This window comes from Ranitomeya variabilis, chromosome 4 (assembly GCF_051348905.1).
Source record: "Ranitomeya variabilis isolate aRanVar5 chromosome 4, aRanVar5.hap1, whole genome shotgun sequence".
Taxonomy (NCBI): Eukaryota; Metazoa; Chordata; class Amphibia; order Anura; family Dendrobatidae; genus Ranitomeya; species Ranitomeya variabilis.
In genome coordinates this window covers 704,229,708-704,252,346 of record NC_135235.1, presented here as the reverse complement: position 1 = coordinate 704,252,346, position 22,639 = coordinate 704,229,708, and the positions used below count along the sequence as shown (strand labels likewise).

Genomic DNA, 22,639 nt, shown 5'->3' with positions numbered 1-22,639 from the left:
ATTCTCCCCCCGTGCCGTTAGACGGTATGGGGGTTCTTGAATAATCAGCGTGGAAACTTTGACAGGGTTTTTGCTGACCGTATAAGTCATCTTCCTATATTCTGCTATTAGTTAGTGGGCCTCTCTTTGCTAAAGCCTAGTTCATTCTTACGTTTGTCTTTTCTTCTTACCTCACCGTTATTATTTGTTGGGGGCTTGTATCCAACTTTTTGGGGTCTTTTCTCTGGAGGCAAGAAAGGTCTATCTTTTCCCTGATAGGGTTAGTTAGTTCTCCGGCTGGCGCGAGACGTCTAGAATCAAGGTAGGTACGTTCCCCGGCTGCTGCTATTTGTGTGCTAGGATTAGGTATACGGTCAGCCCAGTTACCACTGCCCTATGAGCTGGTTTTTATGTTTGCAGACTTGGCTATAACCTCTGAGACCCTCTTCCACTGGGGTCATAACAGAGACCCCCTGATGTACCTAAACAGTAGAAACCCCCCAATTCTAACTCCAACCCTAACCCCAACACACCCCTATCTCTAATCCCAACCCGATCCATAATCCTAATCACAACCCTAACCCCAAAACAACCCTAATCTCAACCCTAACCATAACCCTAATCAAAACCCCCAAATCTAACACGCCCCTAATCCTAATCTCAACCCTAACCTCTAACCTAACCCTAATCCCAATACACCCCTAACCCTACATGTTACATCGGCTCATCTTCTTCTCATTCAGGTCTCTACAATATCGGATCCTCTCAGTGAAGATCTTCTATATAAGAGAATTTTCCTGATTTACCCATCAAAGATGGATATGGACAGAGACAAGATGGCGGAGAGGATATTACACCTCACCCTAGAGATCCTCTTCCGGCTTACTGGAGAGGTGAGAGATTCTGATGACGTCACATTACATCATTCTTATCTATGGGAATAACAGATGGACAGAACTGGAGAGGTGAGGACTCTGGAAATGTCTGTAGTGAGATTTATTAATGTGTCTCTCCATAACCAGGATTACACAGTGGTGAAGAAGACCTCTAGTGAGCGCTGTCAGGACCCTGTGTCTGAGGGATGGGGAAGACCCCTGTGCCCAATCACGGGGCCTCCACCTCACCCCCTGATACATGAGGACATCAATGACCAGAGGATCCTAGAACTCACCTACAAGATGATTGAGCTGCTGACTGGAGAGGTGACACTGCTGGGAATGCTGGGATATTATACAGTAACTCTATGAAGGGATCGGGGGATGACAGTATCATTGTATGTGTCAGGTTCCTATAAGGTGTCAGGATGTCGCCGTCTATTTCTCCATGGAGGAGTGGGAGTATTTAGAAGGACACAAAGATCTGTACAATGACGTCATGATGGAGGTTCCCCAGCCCCTCACATCACCAGGTAATGGACAGGACTAAATACATACGGCCTATAATTATCTGTATGTAAAGAATGAATTCAGTCCCTGTATGTGTTTCCTCCAGATCTATCCAGTAAGAGGACAACACCCGAGAGATGTCCCCATCCTCTTCTTCCACAGGACTGTAACCAAGAAGATCCCAATGTTCCTCAGGATCATCAGGTAGATGGAGAGAAGGTGTCATGAGATCTCCCTTAGGCCAATTTCACACGTCTGTTTATTTTCGGTCCCGGAAAAACCAATACCGGAGATATCCGTGTCCGTGTGTGTAATACTTGCGGCACATGTGTGGCAACCGTGTGCTGCCTCAGTACCACACAGACGGCCGCCGGGGAAGAAGCACTACTGTAAGCGCTATTTCCTCGGTGGCGGGTGCTGAAGACGGCTCTCATCGCTCTTCCCTGCTCTGCCGGCGATCGCCAAGAGCGGAAGAGAATGATGAGTTATATTAAAGTCAGAACGATGACCAGCAGTTGGGGGCTTTTGGGGCTCTTACTCCCATCATCTGACCCTTGCTGCCTCTAATAACAGTGACAGCAGGAGCAGATGATCAGGGTATTCCTCAGCCGCCACTTGCGATATAATGAAATAAATGAATGAAATACCTGGTGTGGGTTCCCCCCTATTTTCTTGAACCAACCAGGCAAAACTCACAGCCGGGGGCTGCAACGCTCAGCTGTCAGCTTTAGCAAGGTTGGTCATCAAGAATAGAGGGTGTGAAGATCTGAGGTTGTGGTTATAAAAATCACCTAGGCAGGTTATCAATGCAACTAATTTTTTTATTCCATACATCCATGGTTGTACAACATATCCAAGTAGATGGCCAACATACAATGCCCTCAGTCCACAAGTTCCCAATCTGAGATCAGTAGTTCCACTGGCCCCATACCAGGTGATACCCACTGTCTCCCAACTTTTGGTTGGCCCACAGATTTTGTATCTCCAGCTGCTATAGTGTGCAGTCACAGCATATGTTCCTCCAGACGATGGCTATCCTGACCATAGCTCATGGATACCCCTCCAGCCAACAATCTCCAAAGCTCCATAGATCATCTATCCATTCCAGCTTGGATCCTCTTCCATCGAAATCCCTTCAACAACTGCCTGATTCAACCCTATGTCTTTTTCTACCGCCCCCTTAAACATTTTCCTTTAGCTCACAGAACAAGGCATATTCCATCAGGTGGGACTGTATGTGAGACCTCCCGTGGTGATGGCTCCCCTGAGTCTACTATTCCCACCCACACAGTGGGCCTAGGTTTGGGAGTACAATGGGAATGAGACCTTGATACAAATGAGATTGATAGTCTATCCTTAGGTTTACATAAGCTCTAGGCTGCTCGTCTTCCTCTGCTGACTGCCACTGAATAGAAACATTGATTCCTGAGCATGAACTGACGAGCACAAATAAAACACACCAAGCAAATTAACTATTGAAGTACAATAATATTTATGTAACCGGTGCTCCATGCTGGAAAAAGTCTTAATGTCTTAGAGTGGTAGTCTCCGCTTTATGTCCATTTGTCCTATAGTCTTCAGTAAGCGGCCATATCCTCACACTGGGGTCCCCACGCTATGTTTGTTTTTAAATACTTTAATAAATAATTTAAAAAACGGCATAGGGTCCCCCGCATTTTTGGCAACCTACCTCGCTAAAGCTCACAGCTGGGGGCTGGTATTCTCATGCTGGTAAGGGGTCATTGCTTTAGGCCCCCTCCAGCCTTAAAACAGCAGCCCGCAGCTGCCCAGAAAAGGCGCATCTATTAGATGGTCCCATCTTGGCACCATCCAGGTTGAAAACTAATTATCCCCCAGACATGGATTACGGCGTGGAACAGAATGGCAGACAGTTATGGTATATTGTTGTTTTGTTATTTTATTTTTATTACAGGAGATCGAGGGCTTCGGTGGAATTAGGCTAGGTCGTAAGTATGGTTTAATTGAGAATATTAAAGGAGTAATTTTTTTAATTAAATGACTTTATTCTGGCTTTGTCTTTATTTACCATATAACTATAGGAGTTATAGGTTAGTTGTCTTAAAGACACCTCTCCATTACTAAACTGTGGGCTTGATGTCACCCGACAATACAAAGATGAAATCAACCCCACAAATATTAACCCCTCTTGCCACCGCTACAGGGCAAGTGGGAAGAGTCTGGCAAAGCGCCAAAATTGGCGCTTCTAATAGATGCACCTTTTCTAGGCAGCTACAGGCTGCTGTTTTTAGGCTGGGGGGTCAATATCCATGACCCCTTACCAGCCTGAGAAAACCAGCCCCCAGCTGTGAGCTTTAGCAAGGCAGGTTGTCAAAAATGGGGGGGACCCCACACCATTTTTTTAAATTATTTATTTAAATAAGTTTAAAAAATAGTGTGGGTACCCCTCTATTCTTGAGAGCCAACCTTGCTGAAGCTGACAGTTGGGGGTTGGAGCCCCCAGCTGTGAGGTTTTCTTGGTTGGTTCAAGAAAATAGGGAGGAACTCACACCGGGTTTTTCATTAATTTATTTCAATATATTGCAGGCGGCGGGTGAGGAATACCCCAATCATCCACTCCTGCTGTTATTAGCGAAAGCATGTGTCAGATGATGGGAGGAATAGTCCCCAAAGCCCCCACCTGCTGTCATCGTTTGGACTTTAACCCCTTCGTGACAGAGCCAATTTGGTACTTAATGACCGAGCCAATTTTTACAATTCTGAGAAAAGCCTCTGTGCGGACTGCATCCAAAAAACTATTCAGGATGAATCCCCTGACTTTGCCGCTAGCCTCAGGGCCATGATTAGAGCAGAGGTTAAAGGGTCTTTAAAATCAGTCCTAAAAAAGAAAAGTAGCAAGATCTTAGAGACTGTTTCAGATTCTGGTACCCCTCAATCTGAAGAATATCAAGAAGGACCTCTGTCTCCATGTTCGTCCTCTTCCGTGTTCTCTGGCTCCTCTTCGGATAGTGATGTCGGGGGCCGACCATGCTTCCTAACTGAGAATACAGATAAACTGGTTAAATCAGTTAGGGCTACAATGGGCCTTAAAGATGAGAAGGAGTCCAGATCAGTAGAGGACGTTATGTTTGGTGGTTTGGAGGAGAAGAGGAAGCGTACCTTCCCAGTAAATACTAGAGTTAAAACCCTTATAGAGAAAGAGTGGAAGAAGCCTGAAAAGTCTGGTAGTCTTCCCTCAGCTTCTAAGAGACGTTATCCTTTTGAGGAAAAGGATTCAGAAGTATGGGATAAGACCCCTAAAATTGATGGTGCGGTGGCTAGGTCATCTAAAAGGTCATCCCTACACTTGGAAGATTCAGGCGTCCTAAGAGACCCTTTAGATAAAAAAGCGGATGCTTTTTTAAAACATACCTGGGAGGCAGCCCCCGGAGGTCTAAAACCGGCAATAACTGGAACAGGTGTTGCCCGCTCCCTTATTGTCTGGCTGCAACAAATAGAGGATCAGTTGAAATCTAGAGTGCCGAGAGACGAGGTCCTAGCCAATATGGCAATGGCACAAGGGGCGGCAGCCTTTATAGCTGATTCCTCAGCAGACTCTGTAAGACTTGCAGCTAGGGCAGCAGGATTGTCTAACGTGGCAAGATGTGCCTTGTGGTTGAAGGGGTGCCCAGGGGACTTACCCTCCAAAAATAGACTCTGTTCCATTCCGTGCGACGGCAAATTCCTCTTTGGTCAGAAACTGGAGGATATTTTAGAAAAAGCTGGCGACAAGAAAAAAGGGTTTCCTCGTTTTCCAGTGGATATCAGATGGCCTTATTTTCGGAGAGGAAAATTCAATAGAGGTCGACCCCCGGGAGATAGAAGAAACTGGGACTATAGAGATAGAAAAGGATCAGGGTACATGTTTAAGGGCCCCTCCACATCCACAAAAAAGCCCTCCCAATGACGCCAAGCTGGAAGTAGGGGGAAGGCTTTCTTTCTATCTTCACGCCTGGTTAAATATTTCCCCCAGTCGTTGGGCGTTGGATGTTGTCAGCGACGGACTAAAAATAAAATTTATTCATCCACCTCGACAGACTTTTGTGTTGACACCATGCAGAAAACTTCCAGAGGAACAACTAGCTCTGGAAACAGAGGTATTGGGGCTAGTTCTAAAAAATGTCCTAGTAGAAGTTCCAAAGGAAGAGGAAGGAGAAGGGTTTTATTCCCCTCTCTTCTTAATACGAAAGCCAGATGGCTCACTAAGGACTATTGTCAACTTAAAAAAACTCAACCGGTCAATAAAAAATTACTCCTTCAAGATGGAGTCGGTAGGCTTAGCAATAAAGATACTGTTCCCGGACTGCTTCATGGCAGCTATAGACTTAAAAGACGCTTATTACCATGTCCCAATTCATCGGGACTATCAAAAGTTTATGAGAGTAGCAGTGATTGTCCAAGGACAACTCAAACACTACCAGTATGCGGCCCTTCCATTTGGTCTATCAATAGCACCGAGAATATTTACAAAATTAATGTCGGAAGTCATGTCCTTCCTCCGTTCCCGGGACAGGAGTCATTGTTCCGTACCTAGACGACTTCCTGGTAATAGGCAGGTCAATAGATCACTGTCTTGCACAAATAGAAGAAGTGACTACGACCCTAGCAGTATTAGGTTGGGAGATAAATGTCGCCAAGTCGAGATTAACACCAGAGAAAGTTCAGTCCTTCCTGGGGTTGGTTCTGGACTCCACGCGTCAACTCTGTCTCCTGCCGGAGAGCAAAATATCCAAAATACAAAGTCTTGTGGAACTGGCGATACATCAGCCTGTGATGACGCTAAGAAAGGCGATGTCTCTGCTAGGGTCACTAACATCCTGTATTCCCGCTGTAAAATGGGCACAGTTCCACCTGAGGCAATTGCAGTGGGAGGTCCTGTCAACACAAAGGTTGTTAAAAGGGCATTTGGAGGGAAAAGTTCATCTCTTGTTATGTGTCAGAGATTCCCTAGTCTGGTTGTCAGTGAGGGATCACTTAAGCTCAGGGGTTCAGTGGCTAACTCCGGTAGAAGACGTGATCACAACGGACGTGAGTGGTACAGGATGGGGTGCACATCTAGGGACCCTTTCCATACAGGGGTCCTGGTCCCATACAGAAAAATATCAAACATCCAATATAAGAGAATTATGGGCTGTAGAAAGAGCAGTAAAACATTTCCTTCCAATCCTTCAGGGTCGTCATACCAGAGTGATGTCCGACAATTATGCAGTGGTTGCCTATATCAATCACCAGGGGGGGACGAGGTCCCTTTCCCTCATGAGGGCAACATCGGCGCTTCTTCAGTTGGCAGAATCTCACCTACTGTCCCTCACAGCTCTGCACATAAGGGGGGTCGAAAACACAAAGGCGGACTACTTAAGTCGCAAAAAGCTAAGACAGGGAGAATGGTCGCTGAATTCCAGGGTGTTCCAACAAATAGTGCAGGCCTGGGGCGAACCGGTAATAGACTTGTTTGCCACGCTTCACAACAGGAAGGTGGAGAGGTTCTGCTCGTTAGACCCGAGGGGGAACCCGGTTTCAGTGGATGCCCTCCGAATACCGTGGAGGTTCAGCCTCGCTTACGTGTTTCCACCGATATCATTAATTTCGGTTGTAGTGAGGAAGATCAGGATGGAGCAGGCAAGAGTGATACTGATTGCTCCATACTGGCCGAAAAGACCCTGGTTTTCTCTCCTAAGACAAATGTCGGTAACCGATCCATGGATCCTACCAGAGGTCCCGGACCTGCTTACCCAGGGTCCAGTATGCCACTCTCAAGTGAAGGGCTTCCATCTAGCAGCCTGGAATTTGAGAGGGCATTACTGAGCCGACAGGGATTCTCGCCAGGGCTAGCCTCCACCCTGCTGAAAAGTAGAAAGCTGGTTACATCGAGAATTTATGGTAGGACATGGTAGAGGTTTCTAGAGTTTTTAGGACAACCTTTGTCGGATGAGGCTCCTGTGGGTGCTATTTTAGAGTTTCTGCAAGCAGGCTTACAGCTAGGATTGGCTACCAATACACTTAAGGTTCAAGTGTCAGCATTAGGAGCTTTATATCATTGTAATTTAGCCTCCAATAAGTGGGTTGCCCGTTTCATTAAATCATGTAGTAGGTCTAGACCTGTAGTAATTCAGAAAATTCCTCCCTGGGATTTAAATCTGGTTTTAGATGCTCTGACTAAGAGTCCTTTTGAGCCTTTGCAAGAATTATCGATAAAATTTCTCACTCTAAAAACGGTACTATTAGTAGCTTTAACATCCGCACGTAGGGTGAGTGACTTGCAAGCCCTGTCCATTTGTCCTCCATACACTCAGATATATGACGACAGGGTGATTCTAAGACCAGATCTGGCTTATCTACCTAAGGTAGTTTCTTAAATTTCATAGGAGTCAGGAGATTGTATTACCCTCTTTTTGTGTTAATCCAAAAAATCCAGGTGAGGAGAGGTTTCACACTCTTGATGTAAGAAGGTCTATGTTACAGTACATATCCTTAACCAGTCAGTGGAGGAAAGATCAGTCTCTATTTGTAGCTTTCCAGGGTAGCAGGAAAGGTCATGGGGTGTTCAAAAGTTCTATTGCTAGGTGGATTAGGGAGGCCATTAGCTTATCCTATGCTGCATGTGGCGTTCCGATCCCTGAAGGCATCAAGGCTCACTCCACCAGGGCCGTGGCTACTTCCTGGGCTGAAAAAGCAGAGGTATCGATAGATCAAGTTTGTAAGGCCGCTACCTGGTCCTCTCTGTCTACCTTCTTTAAACACTACCGACTGAATTTATCTTCCTCTACTGACCTTACCTTTGGTAGAAGGGTGCTGCAAGCGGTGGTCCCTCCCTAAGGTGTTCCTTTCTCCAAAAATCTCTCATGTGTGCTGTCATGGGAGACGGGAAAACACCAAGGTTACTTACCGGTAGCCGGTTTTTCCGGAGCCCATGACAGCACCTGTATATTCCCTCCCTTCTTTTTTCACCCTTTGGTGCGCACTTTTAGCTGGGTGTTTTTTGTTGTTATTATAATGTGGTGGTAGATTGCCATATGTACTAACCAAGGGGGCCTCTCATGCTCTGAAAACCTACTGAAGCGAGGGAGAGGTACCGCCCTTTTATTTCAGTAGGTTTCCTGTCCTGACTGGGCGGATCCCCTCTCTCATGTGTGCTGTCATGGGCTCCGGAAAAACCGGCTACCGGTAAGTAACCTTGGTGTTTTACAATTCTGACCACTGTCACTTTATGAGGTTATAACTCTGGAACGCTTTAACGGATCCCACTGATTCTGAGACTGTTTTTTCGTGACATATTGTACTTCATGTTAGTGGTAACATTTCTTCGATATTACTTGCGATTATTTATGGAAAAAAACGGAAATATGGCGAAAAAATTTTAAATTTTGCAATTTGCAAAATTTTTATTTTTATGCCCTTAAATCACAGAGATATGTCACAAAAAAATAGTTAATAAATAACATTTCCCACATGTCTACTTTACATCAGCACAATTTTGGAAACAATTTTTTTTTTTTGTTAGGGAGTTATAAGGGTTAAAAGTTGACCAGCAATTTTATCATTTTTACAACACCATTTTTTTTTTTAGGGACCACATCATATTTGAAGTCAGTTTGAGGGGTCTATATGATAGAAAATAACCAAGTGTGACACCATTCTAAAAACTGCACCCCTCAAGGTGCTCAAAACCACATTCAAGAAGTTTATTAACCCTTTATGTGCTTCACAGGAACTGAAACAATGTGGAAGGAAAAAATGAACATTTAACTTTTTTTTGCAAACATTGTATTCACAACCATTTTTTTTTATTTTCACAAGTGTAAAAACAGAAATTTAACCATAAATGTTGTTGTGCAATTTCTCCTGAATACACCGATATCCCATATGTGGGGGTAAACCACTGTTTGGGCTCACCGCAGTGCGTGGAAGTGAAGGAGCGCCGTTTGACTTTTTCAATGTAGAATTGGCTGGAATTGAGATCGGACGCCATGTCGCGTTTGGAGAGCCCCTGATGTGCCTAAACAGTGGAAACCCCCCACAAGTGACACCATTTTGGAAACTAGACCCCTTAAGGAACTTATCTAGATGTGTGGTGAGCACTTTGAACCCCAAGTGCTTCACAGAAGTTTATAATGTAGAGCCGTGAAAATAAAAAATATTAAAAGATTTTTTAGCCCCCAAGTTTTTATTTTCACAAGGGTAACAAGAGAAATTGGACCACAAAAGTTGTCCAATTTGTCCTGAGTATGCTGCTACCCCATATGTGGGGGTAAACCACTGTTTGGGCGCACGGCAGAGCTCGGAAGGGAAGGAGCGCCGTTTTGGAATGCAGACTTTGATATATTGGTCTGCGGGCGTTATGTTGCGTTTTCAGAGCCCCTGATGTACCTAAACAGTAGAAACCCCCTACAAGTGACCCCATTTTGCAAACTAGACCCCCCAAGGAACTTATCTAGATATGTGGTGAGAACTGTGAATGCCCAAGTGCTTGACAGAAGTTTATAATGCAGAGTCGTGAAAATAAAAAATATTTTTTTTTCCACACAAAAAGATTTTTTTAGCCCCCAAGTTTTTCTTTTTACAAGGGTAACAGGAGAAATTGGGCCCCAAAAGTTGTTGTCCAATTTATCCCGAGTACGCTGATGCCCCATATGTGGGGGTAAACCACTGTTTGGGTGCACGGCAGAGCTCAGAAGGGAGGGAGCACCATTTGACTTTTTGAGTGCAAAATTGGCTGTCGTGTTTGGAGACCCCCTGATGTACCTAAACAGTGGAAACCCCCCAATTCTAACTCCAACCCTAACCCCAACACACCCCTATCTCTAATCCCAACCCGATCCATAATCCTAATCACAACCCTAACCCCAAAACAACCCTAATCTCAACCCTAACCATAACCCTAATCAAAACCCCCAAATCCAACACGCCCCTAATCCTAATCTCAACCCTAACCTCTAACCTAACCCTAATCCCAATACATCCCTAACCCTAATCCCAACCCTAACCCTAATCCCAAACTTAACCCTAATCCCAAACGTAACCCTAATGCCAACCCTAACCCTAATACCAACCCTAATCCCAACTCTAACCCTAACTTTAGCCCCAACCCTAGCCCTAACCCTAACTTTAGCCCCAACCCTAACCCTAAATTTAGCCCCAACCCTAACCCTAAATTTAACCCTAACCTTAGCCCTAACTTTAGCCCCAACCCTAACCCTAGCCCTAAGGCTACTTTCACACTTGCGTCATGTGGCATCCGTCGCAATCCGTCGTTTTGGACAAAAAACGGATCCTGCAAATGTGCCCGCAGGATGCCTTTTTTGCCCATAGACTTGTATTGCCGACGGATGGCCACACGTCGTGTCCGTCGTGCACTGGATCCATTGTGTTTTGGCGGACCGTTGTCTCAAAAAAAAAAAAAAGTTCAATGTAACCTTTTTTTATACGTCGCGTCCGCCATTTCTGCTCATGCGTGGCCATAACTCTGCCCCCTCCTCCCCAGGACATAGACTGGGCAGTGGATGCGTTGAAAAACTGCATCCGCTGCCCACGTTGTGCACAATTTTCACAACGTGCGTCGGTACGTCGGGCCGACGCATTGCAACGGCCCCATACTGACGCAAGTGTGAAAGAAGCCTAACCATACCCCTAACTCCGACTCTGGGGGGCGCTATTCACTTTTTCCACAGTGCCGTTAATTAACGGCACTGTGGTTTAAGTACCCTTAGCTGCCGCCGTTAAAAGGCGTATCGGCGGTCGTTAAGGGGTTAATATAACTCATCATTCTCCTCTGCTCACTGGCAGAGCAGGAGAGAATGATGAGAGCCGTCTTCAGCAACATGTGTTCTCCATGTGCACGTGTGCAGTACGTATTGCCGTCCATGCTGACAGTAAAAAAAACGGACATGTCTACGTGTGGGGCACACGGCCCATGGAAACACACTGACATGGGCACAGACCCATTCATTTGAATGGTTCTACGTGTGTACGTGTCTCCGGTACGTGTGAAAACTGTCACCACACATACCGGAGACACGGACGTGTGAAAGAGGCTTTATGATGTGGTGGTAGTTCACTCACGTGGCAGCACACAGAGGTAGGAAAAATGGGAACACCGTCTACATCATCGTTGATGTATTGTAAGGCAGCATAAACCAACTTGTGGGGAAAACAAACTCAGCCTTCTTGGCTAAAACGGGAACAAAACAACAAAAAACAAAATGCTGCAGCACAGTCTGGAGTCTGGAGCAGGACAGGTTCAGTCTGTGCTCGACGAGCCACAAAGCCTCTGGAGTCCTCTCTCCAGGCTAGCTGAGCCCAGACTGCCTGTAGAGCTCGGTTATTTCACCCCAAGCCTGTAACTTCCCCATCATGTGACTGATCACATGATCATGTCCTCATGTAGGTCCTGGCAGGTCTGCCAGGGGAGATAAAGTGGTCCTTCTCCCACCCGCTCTGTGAAGGTCCACATAAAACCAGCCCTATTTATGCAACTTAACCCTCACAACACGTAGTGTGCTGGAGAAAAATGCTCTGGTTTCACATCACTGACGTCGTTAAGCGCAGTGACACATATCTCCCCTCTGTCACCTTACCAGTGACTGTCACAATGTGTAGACGGCTGTGAAGGTCTTGTGTTCAGTGTTGTTTTATCCCCCAGTATTATATATTTTATACTTATGTAATGAGAACGGTGGAGATGGCAGGATTAGAGCTGATCATAGATGGGACTTCTCCATCTGTCTGTGACTTTTACAATATTTGTTTCAGGGTGAAGATCTGACCCATATTAATACTACAGAGACATATGTGAGGGGTGATGAGCGGTGTAAAGAGGAGATTCCTACATATGACTACCCAGGTGAGTAGTAACCACTAAATGCAGAGAAGTCACAGATTGTTCTCAGTCACCGGCTGTGGCTGCTTTATCAGTGGTGTAGTCCGGTCGTATCACAATCGTGTGATCACCATTTTACCTCTAGACCACAACATCCTCCTCCACCCAAAACTGTCCAAGTGACTTTGGGCATTGAAAGCCCTTTTCTATAGAACTTACAACCCGGAGGATCCACCTACCTCCTGAGATTAGAAGACTCTGACCGTTACCTGCCCAGATCTGTAAACTACAAAGCCAAGTGACAGCATACGTAGAATGTGCTGAGAAGGTAGAAAAATATTATGATGAGAAAACGGAGAGTAATGATGCTGTTGGCTTCCAAAATCCCTGATATGGGAAGAAGGAAAAAATCAGGGCTTTGAAAAGCGCTGCCAAGTGCCGAGCCATAAAGTTGGGCATCAAAACGAATGAACATAAAAAAACCCCAAACTTTTCATTTTAATATTCTACCCATTTCCGATGTGAACCAGCTCCTTCCTCAGGCATATACTAATGATACATTGTGGATGTTTTATATCCTCAAGAAGGGCGTCACTGATCCAATTGCTTAATTCATTAATTAAACCGCGCCTATGGTGCAGTATTTTGTATAGAAACCTTTCTCCGTATACAAAACTATACAAATAGATGTAAAATACATATTGGATGCACAATAAAATACATATAAAGAAAAATATATGTACATGGAAAATCCTCCGGTTTAAGTGTGGAAAGTTTAAAAATCCAATAGGATTCTCTATTCACAAGTCTTTGGGACCTATTAGACACATGTTCTGATATTTGTTCTAATATAATGAGTCTTAAACTGGTGGGATCTCGTTTATATTCTACAACAAAATGCCGAAACAGACAGATTACACCTTTCCTAATATTATGTCTATGGCTGGTCATCCTATTATGGATCACTTGGGTCGTTTTTAGATCCCTGATATTGGATGGATCTACCTTCTCTCCCTTCTGTGCTGGTGAATGTGATCATATGGTCCCTACAAGACCAGGTCCAGTCTTTCTGACCAAACTTCACTTTTATGATCGACAACATTGAATGTGCAGTGAGGCCAAGTGCGAATTTCTGTACAATAACAGCAGAGTTTCCCTTTATCCTGACTTTTCAATTTCTTCTAAAACTGACTAAGTTCATACAGGATTGTGATAAACTGCATAGTAAACAGTACACCTGTGCCATGATATATCTCTAAGTTGTGCATGTCTGATGGCTGTAATATACACTGGGTACGGAAAGTATTCAGGTCCCTTTAAATTTTTCACTCTTTGTTTCATTGCAGCCATTGGGTAAATTCAAAAAAGTTCATTTTTTTTCTCATTAATGTACACTCTGCACCCCATCTTGACTGAAAAAAACAGAAATGTAGACGTTTTTGCAAATTTATTAAAAAGAAAAACTGAAATGTCACATGGTCATAAGTATTCAGACACTTTTCTCAGTATTGAGTAGAAGCACCTTTTGAGCATGTACAGCCATGAGTCTTCTTGGTAATGAGGCAATAAGTTTTTCACACCTGGATTTGGGGATCCGCTGCCATTCTTCCTTGCAGATCCTCTCCAGTTCCATCAGGTTGGATAGTGAACATTGGTGGACAGCCATTTTCAGGTCTCTCCAGAGATGCTCAATTTAGTTTAGGTCAGGGCTCTGGCTGGGCCAGTCAAGAATGGTCACAGAGTTGTCACAGAGTTGTTCTGAAGCCACTCCTTTGTGTGCTTAGGGTCATTATCTTGTTGGAAGGTGAACCTTCGGCCAAGTCTGAGGTCCAGAGCACTCTGGAAGTGGTTTTCATCCAGGATATCTGTGTACTTGGCCACATTCATGTTTCCTTCAATGGCAACTATTTGTTCTGTCCCTGCAGCTGAAAAACACCCCCATAGCATGATACTGCCACCACCATGTTTCACTGTTGGGATTGTATTGGGCAGGTGATGAGCATTGCCTGGTTTTCTCCACACATACCGCTTAGAATTATCACCAAAAAGGTCTACCTTCGTCTCATCAGACCAGAGAATCTTATTTCTCATAGTCTGGGAGTCCTTCATGTGTTTTTTAGCAAACTCTATGTGGGCTTTCATATGTCTTGCACTGAGGAGAGGCTTCCGTCAGGCCACTCTGCCATAAATGCCCGACTGGTGGAAGGTTGCAGTGATAGTTGACTTTCTCCCATCTGCCTACTGCATCTGTGGAGCTCAGCCACAGTGATCTTAGGGCTCTTCTTTACCTCTCTCACCAAAGCTCTTCTCCCACGATTGCTTAGTTTGGCTGGACGTCCAGGTCTAGGAAGACTTCTGGTGGTCCCAAACTTCTTCCATTTAAGGATTATGGAGGCCAATGTGCTCTTAGGAACCTTGAGTACTGCAGAAATTATTTTGCAACCTTTGCCAGATCTGTGCCTTGCCACAATTCTGTCTCTGAGCTCCTTGGCCAGTTCCTTTGACCTCATGATTCTCATTTGGTCTGACATGCACTGTGAGCTGTGATGTCTTATATAAAAAGGTGTGTGCCTTTCCAAATCAAGTCCTGTCCTTGAGTCCTGTCACATGATCGAGGGTCACCGGTGTGTTGGCATGTCAACCTGAGGTCTCTTGGAGACCTCTATGGTTGTTAGTGCTGGCTTCCTGTGAGCACCACATAGTGGTCGGCGCTCATAGCAAGTGAGTAAATCTGCTATATAGAGGCGATCTGATCATCGCCTCTATGTAGCAGAGCCGATCGGGTTGTGGCAGCTTCTAGTCTCCTATGGAGACTATTGATGCATGCCAAAAGTAAAACAAAAAAAGTTTTTAAAAATATAAAAATAAACAAATATAAAAATTCCCGCCCCATTCAAAATAAAACAATAAAAATAAAATCAAACATACACTTATTTGGTATCGCCGCATTGAGAATCGCCCGATCTATCAATAAAAGAAGGATTAACCTGATCACTAAACGGCACAGCGAGAAAAAAGTAGTTTTTTTGATCGCCGTGACATTGCATTAAAATGCAATAACGGGCGATCAAAAGATCGTATCTGCACCAACATGGTATCATTAAAAACATCAGCTCGGCTCACAAAAATAAGCCCTCACCCAACCCGAGATCACGAATAATGAGACGCTATGGGTATCTGAAAATGGCGCAAATTTTCTTTTTTTTTTTTTTAACAAAGTTTTTCTCCTTTGCCACATTGGGGGACACAGGACCTTGGGTGTATGCTGCTGTCACTAGGAGACAAAAAAAGTTAGCTCCTCCCCTGTAGTATACACCCTCATGCTGGCTTCCAGAGACCCAGTTCAAGCTTAGTGTCCGTAGGAGGCACACTGGATTTAAACCTTCTTTTCTGGACGAAGGGGCGACGGATTCTTTCATGTTCCGATCTCCCCGAACCAACAACAGGCGAACACGGGAGGTTTACCTCTCCGTATCCTCTCCTGTGACGTGGGATGCCACTGCCTGAGCTGACCTTTTGGGCGACAGGCCCCTTCAAGGGCACCGATCTACCCCCTACTTTACAGACGTGTTACCTCCAGTATCCTCTTCTGCAGCCAGGCATTTTTTGCCGGACATCTGCCCTGCCCACCAGGTCTCACCCTCGGCTGTTCAGAGACACTCTTCCACTGTGGCGTCCGTGCAGCCCCCACTGCATCACCACTGAAAAAGCGGATGATGGAAGGAGGCGGACGGTTCCTCTCCACCCCCCTTTCATGGGGATGGTGGATGGAGGCTCCCCCCACCCTGCACCGTCCTATTTTCCCCGGGCACCTTCATTTTGGGGTAAGTGCACTAGGGGTCGTTTTTTTCTGCCGGTCACATGTTTTTTGGGGGGCTCCATAGCGGCAGGATTTTCCCCTTAGCGCCGCGATTCTTTTCCCTGCTGTCCGCGGGTGCGCGCCGGCCGAGGCCAGAAATTTAGTCCCTGGCTTCGGCCTTGTGTAGGCCGCATTCCGGTAGGCTCCGCCCACCTCACGCATCATTTCTGCGGCTCCGCCCACGCTTCTAGCACTTCTCGCTCCCTGCGAGACTACCCACAGACTCTCGGCAGCCATCTTCCTTCGGCAGCACGCAGCGCCGGCCGGCTTCCCTTTCTCCACGGAGGTTTCCTTCTCCCACTCAGCACCACCTATCCAATTGCGGGGCACAGGACCGGGTAAAGAGACGGCACTAACTGCTTCCCTGCAGCGTTACCCTTCAGCTTCCATCTAGCAGCTTTTCATTACATTGGGGTACAACATGTCCCAGTCAAGGGGTAAAAAGTCCACTAAGGTACATACAACCTATTTCTCTGCATGTACCACCTGCCAGGCTCCTCTCCCTTGGCCTCAAAGCTCCCCCCTCTGCCCTGCCTGTGATGCCCAATGTGCCCAGGAGCCCTCTGCCGCTACCGACCCCAGTGTTCCTAGCCCCCCTGGGTGGGCCACGTCACTGTCACAATCCATGGCTTCGCTAGCCAAAGCGATTGAATCCCTTCATGACCCCTCTGGGGAGTGGGGCATTCATTTCCCTGGGTTAAGAGACCCCTCTATAACAGGGAAATCATCATCCAGCAGGGGCCGCTCTCACCCGAAGGAGGTTCGGTCATCCAAAAAACGGATCCGCACTACCTCTCCTGAGCATTCACCACACCATTCAGTCTCGAGTAGCTCCACTTCTCGCTCACCCTCTCCAGGGGCTCGAAGCGATCATGACTCTGAGTATGAGTCTGAGGCGTCCATGGACCCGGATTCTCCGGAGTTCCGATTAACTGTTGACTCCCTCATTGAGGCTGTCAATCATGCGCTAAAGGTTAATGATGACCCTAATTCAGCTCCGAATCATGCAGTTTACTTCACGAGAACCAAGCGATCCCATAAGGTGTTCGCCTCCCATCCGGATTTCCTAGAGATAGTTCGGCAGCACAGGGAGCGACCAGATAAACGCTTTACGGGGAAAAAGGTCATGGAATCAAAGTATCCCTTTTCCGCAGATCTGGTCAAGGATTGGATGGAACCACCGCTAGTAGATCCTCCGGTATCGCGTTTGGCTACCAAAACGCTGTTATCAGTACCTGACTGGGCTTCAATCAAAAATCCCACAGAACGCCAGTTAGATTCTCTGGCGCGCTCAGTGTATGAAGCCTCAGGTTCCTCCCTATCTCCTTCCTTTGCTGCGGCATGGGTCGCCAAAGCAACCGTTTTCTGGGCAGATGCTCTTGCAAAATCCATTCAGGACCAGGCTCTTCCGTCTGAGGCGGCGGACCTCGCCAAACAAATTGCTATGGCTGCAGATTATGTGATGTACGCATCATTAGACGCAGCAGACTGTGCGGCAACTGCGGCTTCAAACGCCGTCACCATCAGAAGAGCTATTTGGCTTAGAGAGTGGCGTGCGGATTCCTCCTCAAAAAAGTCTCTGATTTCTCTTCCCTTTCAGGGCGGACGCCTGTTTGGAGAAAAATTGGACCAACTAATTTCCGATGCTACGGGGGGGAAAAAGCAAGTTCCTCCCTCAACACAGGCCAAAAGCTGCTTTTCAGCGCCAACAGCATTTTCGTTTTCGCCCCTTTCGCGGTGGCCCTTTCTGGTCCAACTCCACAGCATCGTCCAGATCAGAACGATCTACACGCACAGACAGAGACTCTCTGCCTTCTTACAGACCGAATCAGTCCTGCAACGAAAACCTAGACAACCCAGAACCTGAGGTTCTAGGCCTTCCAGATTTCCTTCACAATGACTCGGGGAGAATTCCAGTCGACACCACCGAGGTAGGCGGACGCTTGCTTCTTTTTCGACATGCCTGGCTTTCCGTCATCCACGACAAGTGGGTCAGAGACCTGGTGTCTTCTGGTTACAAAATAGAATTAATCGCCTTCCCTCCAGCTCGGTTTTTTCCCTCTCCCAAGTTCGGGAGCTCAGTCTCGCGCTCTTCACTGCGCCATCGATTCCCTTCGCCAAAACGGGGTCATCGTTTCGGTTCTGGAACGCGAGAGATTCCGAGGTTTTTACTCAAACCTCTTCGTCGTGCCAAAAAAGGACGGGACGGTGCGCCCCATTTTGGACTTGAAGCTCCTAAACAAGTATGTAAAGGTACGGCACTTCCCGATGGAATCCCTCCGGTCGGTCATCTCCTCGATGGAGAGAGGATAGTTCCTAGCATCAATAGACCTCAAAGATGCTTATCTTCATATCCCAATCTTTCCGCCACATCAAAGGTTCCTCCGCTTCGCCATCCTAGAGGACCATTTTCAATTCATGGCCTTATCCTTTGGTCTTGCCACAGCGCCCAGGGTATTCACGAAAGTCATGGCCATTCTACACTCCCGGGGAGTGGCCGTGTTGCCATACTTAGACGACCTTATCATCAAAGGTCCATCTTTTCATGCCTGCGAAGCAAGCGTCCGCATTACTTTGGATTCCCTTTCGCGACTGGGCTGGTTAATCAACTTGGACAAGTCCTCCCCTGTTCCAGCTCGAAGGATCTCTTTCCTAGGCATGATCCTGGACACGTCCAAGGGGCTGGTCTTACTTCCTCGGTCCAAGGCCCAAGTGCTTCAGCAGGGAGCCCGGACGCTCTGTCGCCCTTGTCCGCAGTCCATTCGGTTTGCCATGAAGATCCTGGGGAAGATGGTGGCCGCACTGGAAGCAATTCCCTTCGCCCAACTGCATCTCCGTCCCTTACAACAAGCTCTACTGGACAATTGGGACAGGAGTCCCTTAACCCTCGACCGGCCATGTCCTCTGCCCCCGCGGACCAGGCAAGCGCTCAAATGGTGGACTTTGGAATCATCTCTCAACCAGGGGAGGTCTTTTCTCCCGATCCATTGGCTGGTGGTGACCACCGATGCCAGTCTCCTCGGTTGGGGAGTGGTGTTTCACCACCACACTGCCCAGGGGCGTTGGACGATTCGGGAGTCGAAACTTCCCATAAACATTCTGGAGATCCGAGCTATCAGGTTTACCCTGAGACGCTTTCACTTCCTGCTCGCGGGTCACCCAATTCGAATTCAGTCAGACAACGTCACAGCGGTGCCGTACATAAACCATCAGGGGGGTACCCGCAGCAGGGCGGCGATGCAGGAGGTCTCACACATTCTCCATTGGGCCGAGGCCAACCACTCCACCAGTGCACATTCTGGGAGTCGAGAACTGGGCGGCGGACTTTCTCAGCCGTCAGGGTCTCGCCTCGGGTGAGTGGGAACTCCATCCAGAGGTTTTTCATCAAATCTGCCTTCGCTTGGGAACTCCGGACGTGGACCTGATGGCGTCCAGACTGAACGCCAAGGTCCCCAACTTCATAGCACGTTCTCGGGACCCCCGGGCCGTCGGGGTGGATGCACTGATATCCCCATGGCACCAGTTCCAATTCCCGTACGTGTTCCCTCCACTTCCTCTGTTCCCGAAAGTGATCCGAAAAATCAAGATGGAGGGGGTTTCAGTGATTCTTATCGCCCTGGATTGGCCACGTCGCGCATGGTATGCAGAACTCGTTCATCTCGTATCCGACGTCCCCTGGCGGTTCCCAAACCGCCCAGATCTGCTGCGCCAAGGACCAATCTACCACCAGAGCTCAGGGGCCCTACGTTTAACGGCTTGGCTGTTGAAACCTGGATCCTAACTCAAGCAGGTTTCTCCCAGCAGGTCATCACCACCATGATCAGCGCTCGCAAGACGTCTTCCGCTTGCATCTATCACCGCACCTGGAAAGCCTTCTTCTCATGGTGCAGGCTCCGCGGTCGCCCCCCTCTCGTTTTCTCCATTCCTTCCATTCTGGAATTTCTCCAGTCCGGCTTGGATTCCGGTCTGGCGCTCAGTTCCCTCAAGGGTCAGATCTCAGCGTTATCTGTGTTGTTCCAGGGTAAGATTGATGCTAACTTGCAAGTCAGGACCTTTTATTCAAGGGGTCTCCCACGTGGTACCCCCCTACAGAATGCCGTTAGAGACCTGGGATCTCAATTTGGTCCTGAGCATCCTTCAGGAATCTCCATTTGAACCTCTGCAAGACGTCCCGCTGACCATCCTCTCCTGGAAGGTTGCCTTCCTTGTGGCAGTAACATCTATCAGGCGCGTCTTGGAGTTGGCTGCACTATCCTGCCGGGCGCCTTTCCTTTCCTTTCACCAGGACAAAGTAGTCTTACGCCCATCTCTGGCTTTTCTCCCTAAGGTGGTTTCATCCTTCCACCTTAATGAAGATATCATTCTTCCCTCCTTCTGCCCACAGCCGAGACATAGGGTCGAAAAGGCCCTTCACACCTTGGACGTGGTACAGGCCCTCAGGAGGTACGTTTCTAGGACTGCTCCTTTCCGCAAATCAGACTCCCTCTTTGTCCTCCCGGAGGGTCACAGAAAGGGTTCAGCCGCGTCTAAGGCCACAATAGCCAGATGGTTCCGATTGGCTATCCAAGAATCTTATCGGGTCAGGGGCAGGCCTATCCCGGCAGGGGTTAGAGCACACTTTACTCGGTCAGTGGGTGCTTCCTGGGCCAATCGGCACCAGGCAACGGCGGAGCAGGTTTGCAAGGCCGCAACATGGTCTAGCCTGCATACTTTCACAAAGCACTACAATGTCCACCCTCAATCTTCCGCGGATGCGGCCCTTGGCAGACGTATTCTGCAGGCAGCCGTTGTGCACTTAGTCAGATGGTACACAGAGTTATTTGTTTGTATTGTTCCCCACCCAGGGACTGCTTTGGGACGTCCCATGGTCCTGTGCCCCCCAATGTGGCGAAGGAGAAATAGGGATTTTTGTGTACTCACCGTAAAATCCTTTTCTCTGGGCCACTGTTATGACCCCAATGGCGAGGGTCTCAGAGAAATAAGCAAGTCTGCGAAGTACAAAAATCCGGCTCATAGGGCAGTGGTAACTGGGTTGACCATATATCTACTCCTAACGCCAACACTAGAAGTAGCCGGGGAACATGCCTACGTTGGTCACTAGATGTCTCGCGCCAGCCGGAGAGCTAACTACCCCTAGAAGAGGAAAACAAAGACCTCTCTTGCCTCCAGAGAAAGGACCCCAAAAGTAGGATACAAGCCCCCCACAAATAATAACGGTGAGGTAAGAGGAAATGACAAACACAGAGATGAACTAGGTTTAGCAAAGAGAGGCCCACTTACTAATAGCAGAATGTAGTAAGATAACTTATATGGTCAACAAAAACCCTATCAAAAATCCACGCTGGAGATTCAAGAACCCCCGAACCGTCTAACGGCCCGGGGGGAGAACACCAGCCACCCTAGAGCTTCCAGCAAGGTCAGGATACAGATTATATACAAGCTGGACAAAAATGCAAACAAAAAACAAATAGCAAAAAGCAAGAAAGCAGACTTAGCTTAATCAAGCAGGAACCAGGATCAGTAGACAAGAGCACTACAGATTAGCTCTGATAACAACGTTGCCAGGCATTGAACTGAAGGTCCAGGGAGCTTATATAGCAACACCCCTGACCTAACGACCCAGGTGAGCATACAAGGGATGACAGACATACCCAGAGTCAAATCACTAGTAGCCACTAGAGGGAGCCAAAAGGTAAATTCACAACAGTACCCCCCCCCCTTAGTGAGGGGTCACCGAACCCTCACCAAGACCACCAGGGCGATCAGGATGAGCGGCGTGAAAGGCACGAACTAAATCGGCTGCATGCACATCAGAGGCGACCACCCAGGAATTATCCTCCTGACCATAGCCCTTCCACTTGACCAGGTACTGAAGCATCCGCCTGGAGAGACGAGAATCTAAGATCTTCTCCACCACGTACTCCAACTCGCCCTCAACCAACACCGGAGCAGGAGGCTCAGCAGAAGGAACCACAGGCACAACGTACCGCCGCAACAAGGACCTATGAAATACGTTGTGAATGGCAAACGACACCGGAAGATCCAGGCGAAAGGATACAGGATTAAGGATTTCCAATATCTTGTAAGGACCAATGAATCGAGGCTTAAATTTGGGAGAGGAGACCTTCATAGGAACAAATCGAGAAGACAGCCATACCAAATCCCCAACGCGAAGTCGGGGACCCACACCGCGGCGGCGGTTGGCAAAACGCTGAGCCTTCTCCTGTGACAACTTCAAGTTGTCCACCACATGATTCCAGATCCGCTGCAACCTATCCACCACAGAATCCACCCCAGGACAGTCAGAAGGCTCCACATGTCCCGAGGAAAAACGAGGATGGAAACCAGAGTTGCAGAAAAATGGCGAAACCAAGGTGGCAGAACTAGCCCGATTATTAAGGGCAAATTCAGCCAACGGCAAGAAGGTTACCCAATCATCCTGATCAGAAGAGACAAAACACCTCAAATATGCCTCCAGAGTCTGATTAGTTCGTTCCGTTTGTCCGTTAGTCTGTGGATGAAAAGCGGACGAAAACGACAAATCAATGCCCATCCTACCACAAAAGGATCGCCAGAACCTGG

General features: G+C 47.4%; 1 protein-coding gene across 1 annotated transcript in view; it reads left to right on the top strand.

Annotated features, from left to right (window-relative positions):
- The first annotated feature begins 450 nt into the window (after positions 1-450).
- Positions 451-22,639, top strand: part of LOC143766435 (uncharacterized) — a 41,352-nt gene continuing 19,163 nt past the window's right edge. Inside the window, exons 1-5 of the mRNA XM_077254122.1 lie at positions 451-872; positions 1,002-1,181; positions 1,264-1,387; positions 1,471-1,568; positions 12,132-12,222. Coding sequence (XP_077110237.1) covers positions 795-872; positions 1,002-1,181; positions 1,264-1,387; positions 1,471-1,568; positions 12,132-12,222 — 571 coding nt within the window. The 5' untranslated portion in view covers positions 451-794. The remainder of the gene's footprint in view (positions 873-1,001; positions 1,182-1,263; positions 1,388-1,470; positions 1,569-12,131; positions 12,223-22,639) is intronic.